Source organism: Engystomops pustulosus, chromosome 2 (assembly GCF_040894005.1).
Source record: "Engystomops pustulosus chromosome 2, aEngPut4.maternal, whole genome shotgun sequence".
In the NCBI taxonomy this organism is placed as follows: Eukaryota; Metazoa; Chordata; class Amphibia; order Anura; family Leptodactylidae; genus Engystomops; species Engystomops pustulosus.
Genome location: NC_092412.1, coordinates 223,770,327 through 223,788,743, shown reverse-complemented (window position 1 = coordinate 223,788,743; position 18,417 = coordinate 223,770,327). Strand labels below are relative to the sequence as shown.

Sequence of the window (18,417 nt, the reverse complement as noted above, 5' to 3'; positions counted from 1 at the left end):
CCTCCCTAAAACATCTTCCTTATTCCGACATTCTTTGTGTTTCACCATATGCTGCCACTAATAACTCACCCACGAGAAAGTTTTTCTTATCTCAGCCCCATTTCCACTCACTAGGATCCCGTCTCTTCCAGTTGCCCCTGAAACAGGAACCATTCCCCCAATATCTCCCTTATCACACCTTTATCTTTTCCTTGGACCTCTCTGTTCTGTACCTTAGTGGATTTGTATAACTTCTCCTTTGTAGATGCTCGCTCACTGTCCTGCACGCTCAAGGTGTAGCACTCACACTGCGAATCGGTCAACTAATGCCTGCGGGGAGGGGGGGGGGACTTCCTCAATGGCACGGAGTCAGCTGCACAGGATTAGACAAGGCAGAAGCCTTCATCCAGTCCACAGATCTTTGGTTTGATACCTGTGCCTTAAAGAAACCCTGTCACCAGAATTTTACCCCTCACTCCAGTAATACCTGCTGATAAAGGGTTAAAAGTCCTCCACATATTTGCCACTATGGCACTGTACCTTAATTATAGCCATTATATGATATGCAAATGAGTAGAAAGGGTCATTTTCTGAATGGAAGAGTCATGTTTTCTCCAGGCTGCCAGTTAACCCTGCCTCTTTCTTATGATTGACAACTTATTGTGTATTTAAATATCAGCCTGAGCAGACAGAAAGTCCTCTCCCTATCCTTACCAGAATGCTGTCCTGCTCACTGCACCCTGCGATGGGTGGAGCCAAGCAGTGACGGGTGGAGCCAACATAGACAAAGGCAGAAAAAGTTTGGCGATTTTACTGGTTTGAACAGGCAAATTTGAACTGGGACACATGCACTGCATTTTTCAACAAAGAAACGGAGGCCCACATTATTTAAGTGTTTGCAGCCGTTTTCTGTCTGACTTTGCACTGAAAAGAACGTGGAAACTGCACATGTATTTATAAAGAGTCTGCGCCAGTTTTGTGTCGCGGCTGCACATAAAAAAAAAATGTGCACTTAAAAGGGGCTGTAACCGCTTAGTCAGAGTTTGCATCACATTTATTACTGAAGTGCGCCACAATTCTGAAGCAAGAACAAATCGCACCGAAAAATAAAAAAGATGCACACAGTTTGCACACAGTCAAATTGCACATAGTACAGACTGCACTAGTTTTGCTTAATGTGGGTCAGTGTGTGTGTGTGTGTGGGAGAGCCTGGGTGTAGTAACGGTGCGGTGAGGCAGGGAACATGTAATGTCCATATTGGAAGCCCATGGGGACCGTGAGCTATCAGCAATTTGTCCTGCTAGCTCACGGTTGTGTGCATGAGGCCTTAATAGTGCAACATCAGAGAAAAAAAGAACAAGAGAGCTTTCCTTTGTATGAAATCCAATGTTGACGGGGTTACATTGTGGCCTCAAGACTGATGGAGCCATACTACCTATATAAAAAACGAAATAATTATCTCCCCTAAATCATCACAAGGAGACCAGAATGTTCTTCATGGAGAGGATTTATTATACAAAAGTATAAAGGCAATCAGCTGCCCCTCCCATCCAATACATTAATTCTTCATTCAACACAGATTGTTTAGACAATAAATAATTAACAACAAAAATAAGAATAATTCAGAAACGCTACATAACACGTATGATGCGGTTATCGGAGCCATCTCACAGTGTTCCACCATTGTAATTCCTAACAGGGTCTGGATTGTTTTGAGATGAACAGATCATGGCCATATATAGCACCCTCCCTCCAGACATGGCATACCCATCACCCCCTTCCATATTTTGAACACACACAGCGTATCCTATTAACTATTGGCACTTGGTAGGTACTGTACGTGATTCATCATGGAAAGGTCACGTCATTTTAGGTTGTTGTTTTTCAGGAATTTTTGTTATTTACATAAGATCTTTCTAGCATCTGGGTCTATTAAAAATCTTGGTGTATATCACATCTCCTACTAGGCAGCAGGTTGCACTTAAAGGTGGTCTATGAGGTCTTTTGGTACATTTTGGACATTTACATGGTTAAACAAACATCTGTGACTAGTGAACAAAGAGAAAAGAAACTACTCTTTTTATACCTTGTGAGTCTCCATCCCTCTCATTTTCTGGTCATTATTTGCATACAAAGGAGAGGAAGGCGACTCAAAGTCACGGGAGGAAATGGTGACAATGCCGGAAAAGGTGTCAAAACTTTAGAACTTTTTAATTTGCAAAACAGATGAAAATGCAGCCATTAACTCGAAATGTTGGAGAAATTCTGGAGTATCCTGAATACACCCTGAACTGAATAAGGTCGGGTTCTCATCTACGTTGAATGTCCTTCCATCACGTGCACACAGCACTATAATAATAGAATTCATGAAAGAAACCAGGACATTGCCAATGGGTACTGCTGGTGTTTCCATAATGGAACCATCCTAAGCATCCCAATTGGATATACTAACACGTGATATCAATAAACTGCACCCAATTAGGGTACATAAATACATGTATCGATGGTGGCCCTGAAAATTGTGCCTGGAATGTGAGAAGTCAAACGATTTATAGGGACAAAGTAAATTCTTACATAGCCATCGTTGGGCATATGTTGATATCATAGCCTTCAGTCTGATAAGGATAATAAACCATCCAAAATTAGCTTTTAGTGTCCGTGGCCAAAAATAATTATCTTTTTATAGCCAACAAGTCAAAAATTGCTCATCAATTTGTTAGCGCACAGTCCAAGTTAATGTGATGAATTAGGAGGAATTGAGTAAAAAATGTTGCATTAAGTGTGTTGGTCATGATTCTCCCCCATTCATAATAAGAATAGTTCTTGAAAAAAAATTTTTTATTTAAAAAAACCTAAATTGAGCGGATTTCAGGGGATATCCTATGCACAAAGTTACTTCATAGCGTCTGGAGAGGCCAATCACCCTGGGCTGTAAGCGTATCTCAGAAGGTTAATTCACAAGAGGATTTTATTCACTGAAATGTACAGAGCTTTGGGCTCACATTAGAGACGTCACATCAAACAGAACATTCTCATCATACAATAATCAGTAACAGAATACCCCAGCTAAGAAATCATCAAAATCAATTCCCAAAGCTGTCCAGTACACATTATTATCAAACTGTCAATTACAAAATGAGTAAAAAGGCTACAAAAATCGAGTAGAAAATGTTGCTGCGGAGAATACAAATGGGCCGAACCTGGCGGCCGAATTGGGTGCCAAAGGGCCTCAAGACACTCCTCTCTTTGTCATGTGACTTGCATGTTATCAGTGCACTTATTGGTCAATGCAATTTTGTAAACCCTTGGACCCTTTGTAGCCAAAGTATGCACTTGAGTTAAGAGTTATCACGAGTTTCCTCGCATAAGATGCCAGCACCACAAACACCCCTGAGGTAGACCCGTCTGTTGTATTGCCTGGGGTACACCTCACCGTCCTCTCTCCTTGGTCAGACACTTTGGCTTTTTTGTTATTTTTTTTTAGCACCTGGACTTTAGTTTGCTTTCCGAATGCCAAGCTCTAAGGTGAAGACCTCACAAACACCTTAAAAGCCTAAAAAAGATTTTAACGCAGCTCAGATTAAATTGTTCCTCTACAATGTTCAGCAGTCTATTGCACTGTAAATTCACAAAAAGAAAAAATCTAGTATTGTGAGATGCATGGTAACATCGTCCATATTGGCTGCCCATTTAAGAGATGCCAGGTGGCACATGTAATCCCAGTTTTTGCAGCAGCTGTTACTTAGTTGCCAATAGAAGAAGAACAAAGGTGAACTTTTGGTCGCTGAATTTTTGAAGTTTATTTTGGATGATCATCTCCAAAGCTGAAGGAACGGTTCAGAAAACCATCTTCCCATCTCCAATGCTTCACAGTTGACTTGGTCGTACAAACGCAAAATACAGTTGACATTTACAGGAGGACAAAACATCTGTACCTCTTTTGTAACCATTCTCCTTCCAACTAGACCATCTTAGGTAGTGATACAACTCAAGAACTGAAACTGGAGAAAACACTACTTGTTTTAGTGTGAAAACAAAATCTCCCCTCATAAAAGGTCCAAAAGTTTCAATTATGCGATTATTTTTTGAGGAATATCTACTGATGCTCTGAGAAATACAGCATTATCACGTACATAGTTGCGTTTCCGAATGTCCTCATGAGAGATGAACTTAGGATATCCAAAGCCAAGGGTGCTTTCATCCAGGGAATTTCGAGAGCCACTTGGTTTCTGGAAGTTCTTCCAGTTTGGGTCAGGGTTAAAGGTTTCTGTAATGTGTTGGGGTTTAGACAAGGAAGGATCACTTTGGTCAAGTAATGAAAATGTGACACGATATGAGAAAGGCCATTCTAGAAGGTTGTCATACTCGCCAGGGAGGACTCTTATATATACCGACAGGTAGCTGCCTTCACCACTGCCGTTACCATTTAAGAATGCAGAGACCTGAAGCTTGTAGCCATATCTGTGTGTATAGAAGGGTGGGCTAAAGGACTCAAAATTGCCTCGGACCTTGGCTTCCTGAAGTTTCCGGGAATAGTCACTGATCTTCCATATGAGTATTCCTTCACTGCTCACAGACAACTCCTCCACCTGTTTTCTCAGGTCAAGAATCTCCTGCCTTTGTCGGGTAACCAAGGAGGACATCATACTAAGGTGGGCTCTCATATTTTCTTCAAGATGTCTGCTCATACCAATCTTAGGGCACTAGTCAAAAGGAAGAAACATTACAAATTAGCATACAGATACAGAAATACCCCTTTCCATTCAGATGTATGGAGAAATTCATGCACCAAGTATAGTGAAAACCTACCCTGTGTTTGCAGCCCGATTCCTTAAAAGGACAAAGTACTAGAGCAGAACTGCAGCTTTCTTTTAAGTGCCCATTCAAGTCTTCTCTGGCAATGCTGCCAATGCCACACTGGTTGGGGCAGGTGATTGGGTACCGTGGACACTGATATTGGTGACTCTGCAAAAGTAATAGAAGTTATGTCAATATTTAAATGTCCAACAAAGACGACACACACCCAAATGGAAGCCCGGTGACCCATTATAGTTGATGGTTTTTTTTGGGTCTTTCTTGTCGGTTCCCCTTTTAATTTCAAACAAATGCGGCTTCTATTATTTTTATTGTTCAGATACAAGAATGGAACAGACCAATTGAAGACTCACCACAGATGTGAACAAAGCCTTAGATTTGGTCCAACATTTGGCTAATGTCATATAAAGTGATCAAGTATTGTAACCATAGCTCTTTTGTCTTATTGGTCTACTGAGTTCAAATGAAACTTTAAAAAAATATATATTATTTTGGATACAATTTTGGGGTCTGGACTATTCTGACCCATTCTGTCTATTGTAGAAGGTGGTTGTAAAGGAGCTTAATTTGTGCCCTATATTCTCCTAACTGGTGTAGAAACGCCTATAGCAGCCCCCGACTTATGTACATGTTTGATGACAGAGAGAAAAGCCATATATCCTCTATTCACATACAAAGCAGTCCCAATTCTTACCTGGATAGTGTCGAACACAAACTCCTTGTTGCAGTAAGGGCATGGCTGTGTTCGCTTGGGGCACTCGGCCAGGGAATGCTGTGACAGTACACGTCTCATCATGCGAGCGCCACACTTGTTCTCACAGTACACGCTTTCCTGGGGACAGGAGCCCTGGTGATCCTAGTTCAGCAAGAGAGAAGAGAATAGGTTAATGCAAAAGAATAAGCTTCTCCTACGATGAGACAAATGAGTAATACATCCTCAGCGTGAGAAAGAGGAGAGGCATTTAAATGTTTGACACAGCTAATACATCAAAGATTTATCTGTCTAAATTGTAAATGTGTAAGTCATTAGCCGAAAATGTGAAATATTAGGCCGATTGCTGAGCTCAGGCAATGTGGCTGCAATGACAGGGAGGATTTCTTTAAGAGGATTTAGAAAATTTCCTTATAAGTAGATTGGGTAAAAGAAAAATGTACATGCGGTAATGGTGAATTAAGGGAAAATGCTAATGTTCAATAAGTAGACTATCATTGGGAAAGAGTGACAAATCTATGGGAATAACTGTTTAAAAAATACAAGGTATATATCACTGAATAAACTGTATAATAGTGTAAACTTAATGACATAAAGGCACATAAAGGGCCTAGTAGTGGAAATGAGCGGGTGCGCATGCACGAACCGGACATATCGCGGAATGCCCATAGTAACCATCAATGGCTTTGATTGTCCAAGGGTGCACCAATCACAGCCATGGCTAGTAGCGTTAATTTGCCGGATTGGCAGCATGTCCAGGTCGCCCTCATCTCTACCTAGTTGTGTATTGTTTTTGCTTTTAACCATGTTGATGGTCATCTTTTGTACTGGCATGCCTTTAAGATGGTCACAGACCTGAACTTACAGTTATGAAATGCCATACACATAACAGAAAAAGCAATCCATCCCTGTTGATAGGTGAACCATTTTATCTGGGTACCCATGATTGTGATGCCCCAGATGGGATGCCATTGGAAACAGAGGGTTGGTCATGTAAGACTTCAACCTGACAAGTCTTTGTGCTACTGGCGATTGATTCTCTCCCCATTGTGCATTGTGTTGTGCTGAATGATTTGTAGGGTGGGGGGAATTGTTCATTTCAACTAATTTATTACCTATCCTGAAGGTGGCCCCCCAATATAAAATATCCTCCAATTTAAGGGCTAATCAGAGCATTGATCATACCTCATAGGCCTCTCCAGTAAAGTCATTACCGCAGAATTCACAGCGAACCTTGCGTTTCGGGCAGTCATGCTGCATGTGTTCAGGCAGATCTCTGCGAATCAGTTTGGTGCTGCATCGGTTGGGACAAGGGATCACATTAAAGGCACAAGCGTTGAGATGAGTCTAAGGGGCACAAAAATGTTGAAATTAAGGAACACTATTTTTCATATTTCACATGGACATTGTAATTTCTTGTGATGATCTAGAATTTAAAGTGGTATTCCAGGAATATGAACGTCTGATACAAAAACCCATAATGTTATAAATAAATGAATACAACAAAACTCGCAACATGGAGCTTTTATAGCTTGCTTTAAAGAGTGACAAAATTTAATATTTGGGGTTTCTAGACCAGGCGGAGAGTGCTACAACTACCACGATCCCTCAGTTCTTAGTAACAGCCCCTCCCTCTTATCCTCTGCTCCCAGTGATCATGTAATAGAATGTCGTGCTTGGTTTCCATAGTAATGATATGTGTAACTACCATCACTGCACGTTGCACCACCGAGATGATTTCTCACCACAACACTGGTGATGATCACATGACCTGCCCAGGCAGGTGCAGGACATGTGACGTGGACATGTGACCAGCAGCCATCTTCTGTCCCCACAGAGACAAAATCAATGGACTGATTAAAGGGCGGGTAGCATTTTTGTGTGTCCACAACATTTTTCTGCTGATGGTAGTAAAGTTTTAACTAATTTTATATCATCTTATATTTTAATGACCCATTTGAATATGAATTATGCTTATTCCTGGAATACCCCTTTAATCTAAATCCTTTACCTAAACTTGTTTGTTAACCTACATACATTGAAATTAAGATATGGTCATACATCCATTCTACATTGGTTATAAAAAATATAGTATTATACAGTAAAGTGTTAATTTTGTAAGCTGTCAGAGTAACGCTCCTGGCACTAAGCTTGTACAGTATAACGTTACTCAGTAGCACATCTGCATGTTGGAGCAGTGTAAGCCTTAGTCATGGGCTTATAAAGAGATCAGCTTGTGCTTATAATTTTAGAATTGCTGACAACTTCATTTCTAAACTCCAAGTTTCATGTGAAAGCATCATGTAATATGCAAGATCCACCGGCATCAACTTACAGAATTCTTCAAATTACTTCCTAACCTAGAAGCCTAGAAAGTCGCAGGCAGGAATTTTTTTTTAACAAACTGAGGATTCATTGATATTCAATCAAACATATTGCTTAAAGAAACCTAAAAAAGCTCAAAAAAGAAAAAACTAAACTGCCTTTCCTTTAATAATAAAGTGAAAACTGAGAAAAAAAGCTTTTCTATGTGTTTCAGGAGATCAGCCATGTCCCTCCTCGTTCTGTGGTTGGCTATAGCAGGATCCCTCCTGCCCTATCTACTGATGGTAAAACTGATTGTTAAGCCTGACCTCTATGGATAAGCCCATTATTTGACTTTCATTTAAAGTCAGATCTGCAGGAGATTTTGTTCATTGAGGTATTTCTATAAGAGTTTGTATAAGGATCATGCATTAAATATTGTGGACAGACAACTGGTGAGGATAGACATGTATTATTTTTTTTATACTTTTAGAATTTCTCTCTACAGTTGTTTTTGCTTTTAATAGGTAATAACATGTCCAAAAAATGTTCAGAGAAATAAACGTATAGTGACAGTGGAATTTCTTGGCTTTGGTCGCCCTTCACCTCACCTGGAGCTGTTTTATTTGGCCACTCCAGCGGCACCCCTCCTCACTATGTATACATCGAATGGACAGACTGAGGACTTGAGTTTCCAGCTCTCTATCCGGGTAAATCTGCAGCAAAAAAACACAAAAAAAAATTATAAAGACAAATCGAACAGAGAGGCCATTTTAACCAATGCATTTCTTTAAACACAATGGCTACATTTTCATCAGGGTTGCACCTGCTATATACCAAGTGTGACCATCGTAGGGTAAGCCATTGGCAATTGTCCTTGACCATGTGTAATAAAACATATATGACAGCTGCCGGCTCAGCTGTGCTTCACTCACTCAACGGGGCATTTGTCATGGAACGTCACATGGAGAATAGAAAGAACGTTGCATTGTGTCAAGACATTCCATCTTCTGCTCCGAGCACGTGCGGCAGGAAGGGTATACACTGTGCTTTAAATAGGGGGGCAGTTTTGTTGAAGGGCTTGTCACAGACAATGGTAGGCTGGATTGACGGAATATATTCAGAGATGCCATTCAGCCTGAAGACTGGTACATACAAGCATAGGCTCTCCTCTAATGCAGTCACCACAAAAGCCCTTTTCTCCAGCACATCTCAACACTGTACTGATGTAGCTTTATCTACAGTCTGCGCTGGGTTTGGCTTAGACGCAAGATACAAAAGCATGGGTTTTATGCTCCTGATGGGTCTGCATTTAAAAAGGCGCCTGGAACAGACGGCCATTGTTGTGGGACGGAGAGTCTCCCAGGCTCAGCATAGTGGTTCTGGAGAAGTTTTCTTTGGCAGGAGAACCATTGACCAGGCTATTTTGGTAAACAGATCCTTAAGTAGAACAAAAATGACCTCTATTATATAAAAAGATGTGTGTGTTCCCCTTCCGAGGCAAACTAAATCTTCCAGGGACAGAAAGCACTTCTACTCCCATTAAGAGAAGACCAATATGTTTAATGATTATACGCTCCAGGAGCTGGCATGGTGGTACATTTCTTAGGTACATCTCCTTAGGGAACAGAGAGTAAACAGCAAAATGTCCATAATTATTTAGCTTTCCAAGACTTCTTAAAGGCAAATCTGCCAAATTGAAAAGTTTTTTTTTTTGCACAAAGCTGTAATGCCATTGGTCGTTACTTAACTTTTTCCAATTGGCTTCTAATAACCTACCTTTACCTAACCTTTAGGGAAGGGGCGATACTGCTCCTCGGAGATGCTACCAATGTATGGAGACTTAGGGGCAGATTTATCATTAGGCAGGTATTTTTGTCTTACATGCTCTTTAGAGGACTTTGGCACCTTAGTTTTTATTTTGTAGTGGCTTAGACAGCTTTAAAAAAGTTGTTTCATTTTGGCATAAAAAGTGTTAAGATCTGGAAAGGATTTGTAACCTCTTGACTAACAAGTCACAGTCACAAATTTGCTGCAACTGGTTCTGGTGTATTTTCTTACGCCAAGAAGGGATTGGAGGGGATTTGCAACAAAATTTTTGAATAGTTACAATTCATAAATAAACCGCATCTGATTCACATGATAAATCTGGAGTGAAAAGTGGAGTTGGTTTATTCACTCTTTCAAATAGTCTCAAATTTGAGAATGTGACAATTTTGAGACATTTGGAAGCCAGAAAACTTATATAACCTCTATGATACAACCTTCCACATATTTCCAGGCTATGTTTTATGTGGAAAAGAACAACTTCTTGTATCTAAGACACCTCTAGCAAACTTAAGCTTTCTCTGGATAGAGCTTCACAACGCAAGTACTTCATTTACTGATTATTTTTTTTCGCTTACAAAAACATTCATGCATTTGACATCTAAATGCTCCAGCTCCCCGGCAGATAAGACGGCAACTATTATGTTCTGCTCCATTTGCTATGACACAGGCTGCAAGGTTAACTCAAGCTTAGCCATAAAAAAGGGGAAATAAGTGAACTTTCTTTCCAACTACTCAAAAAGTTACACAGATTATCAGCCGTCTTTACCTTTGCGTAGTCCAGGGGTAGTTGGTCTTCAGGACATTTGAAAACTCCTTCACTGCAAACAAGGAGAAAATAAAGTTAAAAAGACAATTCGAGAGACATCATGAGCCATAAAGCATTCATCATTGTATTATTTACTGCGGCACAAAGTATAAAGTGAGAAAAGCATATACAGTATTTTGTGATATTGCAATAGGTGACATACAAGGCATAACAGTAACCTTAGTAAGTTTTTGCCACTGCAGATGTTATACTGAAGAAAATGTACTTCCTATCAGTCCAGTGTGGACATATCCTTACACACTGTACATTTCCAGCTGCGAACATGTACAATGAATTGCGGCACGGATTTATACAGAACACAACCAATGCAATTGTATGGAGCCCAGACATTAGGGGGCACCGAAACAGTCTAAAGCTATGTCATGGCAGAGAGCAAGAGGTTCCTTGTTCTGCCCTGTGTATTCATGTGAAGCCATTTACCCTCTCGGTATGGAGCGTGGGAGTAAAACCATTCAATGATATATAGGTATAATGTACATTTATGTTTCAGACATGTAATTAAATCTCTAAAATGAACCAAAAATAAATGTACAGAGCAGGATGATCAGTCTTCCATATGTTTAATGCACCTAAAACAGCATAAAACATAAGTTCTGGTCTCCAGATTTCGGCTTTCCATGTGCTGATCTGAATCTAGAGCCACAACTCAACTTTGAACTATTTCCAAACAAAATGCAGGGGGAGGACATATTTATAGGACAGATAATCTTTAGTAACCAAAAATCTGCTTTGAAATCAGCCGCAGTCGTAATCCTTGCTTCCCTACAGCAAATGAGTTTGGTTTTCATCTCTTTTATCATAGAAATGACTCCATGACTTGGGTGTACTTGCTCCGTCTAATGAGGGCAATGTGCGGAGAACGTAGAGCAGTGACTACAGCAGAGAGCTGTGGCCTCGGGCCTTCTCTATAATGTAATAAAATATAATTATGTATATCAAGCACAACTGTATTTCATGAGACGTTACGTGAAGATAATTATAAAGAAATATTATTGGAAGTTATGTAAAATAAATAGTGCGCAAAAAGTAATTTGGCGTGACGTAACCGCGTACTGGAGCTACAACGCATTTAAGAGGTAGTATGTGCCTAAAGCATGTGACACAACTATGGTTATAATACAAGGGTGTGATGAAAATTAACTCCTGACGTTACACACCGAAGCAACTCACAAAAACGCGGTTCTGGTGGATTTACCCCCAAGGTGTATGTCGTAGATGAGAGTTTCAGAGTTTCATAACCAGAAGCAAAGAACTGGAATTTAATAAGGGACACTCCTATTAGTTAGAAAAATGACTCTGTCAAAATAAAGTTACATTTAAAGGAGTGTTCTGGATATGTGATAACATGTAGATTAAAAGGATTTTGATTGCAGAGAATGCAACAATCACAAGAACAGGTGGTGGGAGTGTGTGTGTGTGTATGTGTGTGTGTGTGGGGGGGGGGGGGGGGGAGTAAATTCTAACAATGTGAAAGCTCAATTCATTGCAATAGGTCTGCCGAAGACAGTCAATAACTTCCCCGCTTCTCTGGTGGTCCCATAGAGAGTCTAAATCTGAATTTTAAATAAATATTTTAAATATCACCAATAGTTGTCTACAGCAATTGTTTGTTTTACACTTGATGTGTATGAATGCCAATGCAGGGTGTGAAAGGCATTACTACTATTGTTTTCCTGTCCATGGTCAGAATCCTCGGTACTCCCATAATAAGTACAGTTATCAATACAAATAAGACAAAGCTGCAAAGGTTGCTTCAATTTTGACATCCCCTGATCTGTACTAGGAAATGGTCATAGGCTATGGAAATCATCTTGATGAAAACATCTTGATTGAGAACATCTTGATGACCCAAGATTGAAGTTTCCATCTGCATTGGATATTGATCAATCAAGACTTTCATGATGCTCGACAGATCTTGGTACGGCATCTACATGGCCATGTATATAATATTGCATCCATCGAACTCTAAAAGACAATACAATAGTTGGACTTTGTAACAAGCCCCAAATGATCCCAATTACGAGCACATCTGGGCTATCTTGCAGATGCTGCTGTGATCTTTGTTGCCAGCTGGCAGCTTAAGACTTTTGTTCTGAACTCTCTCCTCTTTCTTGTAACTTCCTCCCTCCGTAAGCAAATACTGTCCACACTGTGCTTGTTTGCTTTACACAATGGGCTACGTGTACAGAGCTTCTCCTCCCGACTGCATCATGCAAATCACAAGTCCCTGGTGGATACCACTGATCAAGAACACTCCATTGTAAAAATAGGGTGTTGTAAATAGCAAGATTATTACTTGCACTATATCATGGCGTGATAATGTAACCAGCATGTTTTTAGTAGTCCAGGGGTATTTTCTTATTTTTACAGCATTATGAAGAGACAATCACTTCCATAAGGGAGCGTTGACCTAACATCAAGTAATCCTCTACCTAGTAACTTTCCCTCATCACACATAGATTATGGAAACCAGGCTAAATTTCTGAATTCTATATTTTAATCCCCCCCCCCCCCTCAAATTCTAACAAATACGTTTTTTCCCCGATAAATATAGATGAATATAAGATAAATTAAGAATACAAAAATGTGATGCAAATTTTGAATTTTGCTAACACTTGATAGGTTAATCATTAAGCAGTCTAATAAAAAATGGTGGAGGTCATAATTGACCATTGAATTTAACAATTTAATATAAACCAAATAGTCTTGGCACTTTATACAATGATATAGAAGCGCTTGAGACTGCACAGGGAGCTGGAGGTCAGCCTGAATGTCTCCCCCCTGCTGGATATAATACCCCCACCAAGCTAATATTTAACTTCATCCCTTGCAGAGAGAAAATAAACAATCACACACAAAGTTACCGCCATGTGAATGACCAAATACAAGGACACACAAGTTACTGTAACTTTAAAGCAAACATGAACATTCTTTTTTCCTCTTGAACTGGAACAGAGTTCAGTCCTCAGAGAGAATTCTTCTACCCACCTCAGAGATCAGACACAGAGACCAGAAAACCGCAGCGTTGACAGCACCGGGACCAGAAATACCGGCTGTAGAAAGGAGCAGTGGTCGTTACAGTGTAACAGGCAGAAGCTGTAGCATTACTGTACTATACACACCTACAGTTCTGCTATCTATCATCTGTCAGGGGAATAGGGCTGTCCCTGGGTATGTCACTTTCTAGATATGACACATAACATTGCAACTAACAGTGCACACCCAGTACAAAAGGGCACCTCGTATACACCGTGTCTACAGAAGACTTCAAAGACACAATTACAACTTATTTCAATTCAACATCATTGAATATTCAATAAAGCTTATATAGCTATCCTGGATAGGAAGAAAAACTTGACTTTTACTTCAGTAGTGTACTTCCTACATACAAGTATAGTATATAGTATCATAGTATATAATATATAAGGCTGGAAAAAGACGCCAGTCCATCAAATCCTCCTGGTGACGATCCAACTGAAAAATATGGCTGCCTACTGCCAAAAACAGCTCCTCTCCTGACGATATGGAAGTGTGTGGTATTGCAGTTAAGCTTCTTTCATTTCTCTACAGCTGAGCTGCAATAACGGCACAAACTTGGTTAGATGTGATGCAGTTTTTGGAAGAAAGCAGCCCTGTTTTTAAAAGTCAGGACAGCCTCCTAGTCATCTTTCAAGGTGTAGTTACCCAATGGTGGAACTAGCCCATTTTCTTCCCTTTGTAGGAGAACTAATTTGCATGCTATTTCCCAGGTAGCACTGCCTGTAAGCTTGGTCTCTATAAGAAAACCCATAGAGTTCAGTCAAATCTATAAGTTTTTAGTAAAAGTATAAAGCGGCAGTACAATGTAGGCTATAAATTCCCTTAAAGCCAAAGTAGGTTTGTCCACAAAGTAGGTTTTTCTTTCAAAAACAGCACCACACCTGACCATGGTGTGTGCCATGCTTACTGCAACTCATGGTCAGTTCTGGTGTCATTTTGGAGGAAGCAGCCATGTTTTTCAATCTCGGGACAACCCCTTTAAAGAGTTATATGTCCGCATTCTCTCTCCCAACTCCCTTATACACACACATCAGACTGGTGCATTCAATGTACATGTGTATTTATCAGAAAAAGCCGCTTCTCCTAAGAACAAAATCATTGGGAATGCTGGAATACAACTTCCAAATCCTCATCTCCCTTGATCATTTGGTTATAGTTGGTAAGCCCAACATAGATTTGGTAATCAGTTGAACCTGTCCAAAACTATTCACCTAACTTTGATTTTGTTTGTGTATGTACCCATGATCTGTAAAGTGCAGGCGAATATGATGGTGCTAAATAAAGATTTATTACAATAAAAGTTTACATGCTTCAATACGTCCTCTACCATTAAACAACAGATGAAGGAGCTGTACTATGAAGGAATGATACATTGTAGAAGATTCTGCATCATAAACAATAATAATGTGTCCGAACAGTTGACCATGAGTCCAGTAACTACTAACATCAGGAGGCTGGGAGATGAACACAGCAGATGTAACGCACACTCTACGGAGTCCTACAAAACACACATCCTCATCGGCTGTGCCAGGCAGCTGCTAGTATCCACACCCAAGAATGCTGTGGGAATTCTTCTTTGGAATCTCCACTTTCCCTATAAAGGGCCAAGTCTTTTCCCTGCCAATCACCTGCTGCGGGACACGCCTTGGAGTAGAGAATCCCCAACGGAATCACATAAGTCAATACTCAGGCACCTGTCTTATCAAACACGGTCATAAAATTTATGGGGAAGTAAATGAGGCAAGCCATCTATCAAAAGGAATATTACTATACAGACGGAGTAGGTGGCACTGGCCAATACCCCGTTATAGGTAGATAGGTAGGTAGATAGATCAATATTCTGGCACGGTATATCGGTACAATGTGTGCCTATAATTAGAGTGCACTCTTATCCCTTTGTTCTCCAATGCCCCTCCCTTTTTAATAGACGCATCCCTCATCTTAAACCGTTTTGCTAAGGGCTAGACAGTAAACAGACAATGTAATTGTGAGGTTCCTCTCACTTATATAACTGAAAAACGTACGTCCGCGTGTGTCTGCACAGTTCTGACTCACACGCGAGGATAATGTCTAATGAAGCTCTGCACACATTACCAGGACGTAGAAGCAGATTTTACAGCAAATGAGGATTTCTTGAATTTTATTACTAACCCACTTCTGCTTCAAAGACACCTCCCCTACTAACTGCCCCACTCCCCAATTTTAACATTTTTAAAGGAGATGGCCTATGCTGCATGATGCCTTCAGGCTGCTACCTTTGGGCCTATGCTATGGGAGTCTTAAAACCCTACACTGGATTTTTTTTAAAAATAGACTTTATGCTACATGTAGCTGTTTTTGGACGTTTGCTATATGTTTTTTGTATGCAGATGTCACACTGACGCATTCATTTCAGTGCATCCATGGATGCGAGCAGACATTCGATTTCAGTCCATGTTGTGAAAAATGAAGAAGACCTAAAAGAGAAAATTTCTAGCTAATTCACAAATCTGTAACAGTATTGAAATGCTGTAGATTTTGACAAGATCTTAAAGAGAACCTGTCAGATTTGGGACTCTAAACCTACTATAGGTCCTTATGGACCTGTAGTTTAGGGTCCAAAATGGATCTTTTTGAAGCCTGTACATTGGAAAAAAATTAAAAAAAAGAAACTTTTGTACTTAACTAGATGTGAGTCCAATTAGGCACACTGGACTCACATCAGAAAATCCCGCTCTGTTGCCTCCTCTCGTAAACCGTCAAATAAAGCCCCGTGGATTCATTCCATGTGCCGTACCTGTGGCGCTTGCACAGAGAAGCCGTGGTGTACAACGCTCACTTGCTGGAACACCCATGGGCCGAGAACACGACGGACCAGGCAAGTATAAAGGTTTTTTTTTTATAACCACAACTCAAAAATACTACATGGCAATTTGGAACAGTAAACCACCGGTCCGTAAGGACCTGTTGGTGGTTTAGTGTCCCAAATCGCCATGTCAAGTTCCCTTTAAGATTTATCCACAGTAAGGGCGCGTTCACACGATGCGTTGCATTACGTTTTTTACGCATTACAAAGGCTTCAGCCTTGATCACATGCTGAGGTTACATTGCGTTTTAGCAGATGCAGTGGAAACACGGTGTAACCTTAGCATGTATCAAGGCTGAAGCCTTTGTAATGCGTAAAAAACGCATCAAAATTGTGACGCAATGCATCGTGTGAATGTGCCCCAAGTGTCATTTCAACCCTTTTTACACTTTCATCTTAATGAAATATTGATTTTATATGTCAAATAATGACATATTAAGAAGGTGGGAGTCATAAATTCAAAAGTCATGTGATCCACACGGTAAATATTGAGATTTGTCTATATATGAAATATTTTCAGAATTAGAAAAGTCTGAACGTCTCAACTGTTATAAACATACATTTTTTTCTCGTCAATTTTTGGAGTAATCAAAACTTGTATCCTGAGCTACCTCCATATAGCCAGATTGTGGTGTCATAGGGACGACCTCGGCCAGAAACAGCCTCAGCTACATCCAGCGCCAATTACTTGTTGTCAGAAGTAGAGAATATCCAGAGTGCAGAGAGAAACAGAGGATCCATTTAATGAGTCCAGGAATAATAGTGACCTTTTAAACCCAAAGTCTTCCAAATGATTACCTCATCCCGTAATGTACTGGCAAAACACTCTGCAACAAAGGAGCATGTTCAATGTACAATGTATACAGCTGGGTCTGCAAGAATGATCGTCTTAGCTCAGCGGCAACAAAAAAAAAAATATGGACAGTATCAAATATTTTTTATGAGATGTTAAAACCAATCCTCCGGCGAGGGGTTAGGTCTCTAAAATCCATGTCTCTTCCATTCACAGACATCAAGCAGAGATGTGATACCTAGTGAGGAATTGATATATGTAATGTCCTGTTGCTGTTACATACACAGATGCAGCAAACTTTATAATGACATTTCCAAAACAATCTGCTGTGTTGGGTGCCAGGTTTTCTTGTTATGTACGTGATATATTAATAGCCCTTTATACAAACATATCACCTTTATGTTGTTCTATATATGCAATGCCCTCCAGCATACTCATTTATATAATGCAAGAGGTGCCCAGCTGGCACACCTGCCAATCATTATGCCGCGCTGTTATATAACCATACGATGTGTACACAATAATTATAAGGGTGGAGACAACACATCTAGATCTATTCTGCAAGTATAATCTGTGGATATTTTTAGTTCTGATGTACATCTAGCTAAGTAGTGTGAAGCTTCTGAGACTCCGATCATGTACTAGTGACTGTACCCAGTGTAAGACTATGACATATTATAGCAGTGAGAGACCTGTTTATAGTTCTATATCGGCCTTTATACCCCTTCCACAGCTGTTTGGATTGGCCAAGTGTGCATGTGTTCTCATTAGGAAGTGAGGAAGAAGCTAATGCTTGACATCTCTCAAAGAATCTTTGGTCCAATGAGAATAAAGGATGAGGAATATTAAAATTCAACATATCCGGTCATTCTATGCATTGTCATTTAGCATTAGCAAGAGAGAGTCGGGTCATTAAACATTACAAGGTCAACATTCAATCTTATGTGTTTTTTTACCTTAAGTTAAAGGAATTGTCCGGAGGTCCCACATTTAAACTTGGTTTGTGCTGGTATTGCTTAGCTCCATTCATCTCAACTATGTTAAGGTGTGGTGCAGATTTTGGAAAAGAGCAGCATGTTTTTACAATTTTAAGAAAGGGAACTAGGGACTAGGCCAAAGTCAAGTATGTACCCCACTATAGCCAGAAGAGGATTAAGACTGCCATGGGTCCTGGGCTGCTTCAAAAATATAGCCCCTACAAGTCAGAAATTTACTTCTTACATATGGTACTAGAACAAAGCTTTTTGGGGAATGGATGATGTGTCCCTTCTGTC

General features: G+C 40.1%; 1 protein-coding gene across 1 annotated transcript in view; it reads right to left on the bottom strand.

The window, feature by feature from the left end:
* Positions 1-1,468: 1,468 nt before the first annotated feature.
* TRAF4 (TNF receptor associated factor 4) overlaps positions 1,469-18,417 on the bottom strand; it is a 31,094-nt gene continuing 14,145 nt past the window's right edge. Inside the window, exons 2-7 of the mRNA XM_072138273.1 lie at positions 10,407-10,458; positions 8,422-8,526; positions 6,692-6,853; positions 5,489-5,650; positions 4,789-4,944; positions 1,469-4,682 (exon numbers count right to left, since the gene is read on the bottom strand). Of these exons, the coding sequence (XP_071994374.1) occupies positions 4,050-4,682; positions 4,789-4,944; positions 5,489-5,650; positions 6,692-6,853; positions 8,422-8,526; positions 10,407-10,458 (1,270 nt within the window). The 3' untranslated portion in view covers positions 1,469-4,049. The remainder of the gene's footprint in view (positions 4,683-4,788; positions 4,945-5,488; positions 5,651-6,691; positions 6,854-8,421; positions 8,527-10,406; positions 10,459-18,417) is intronic.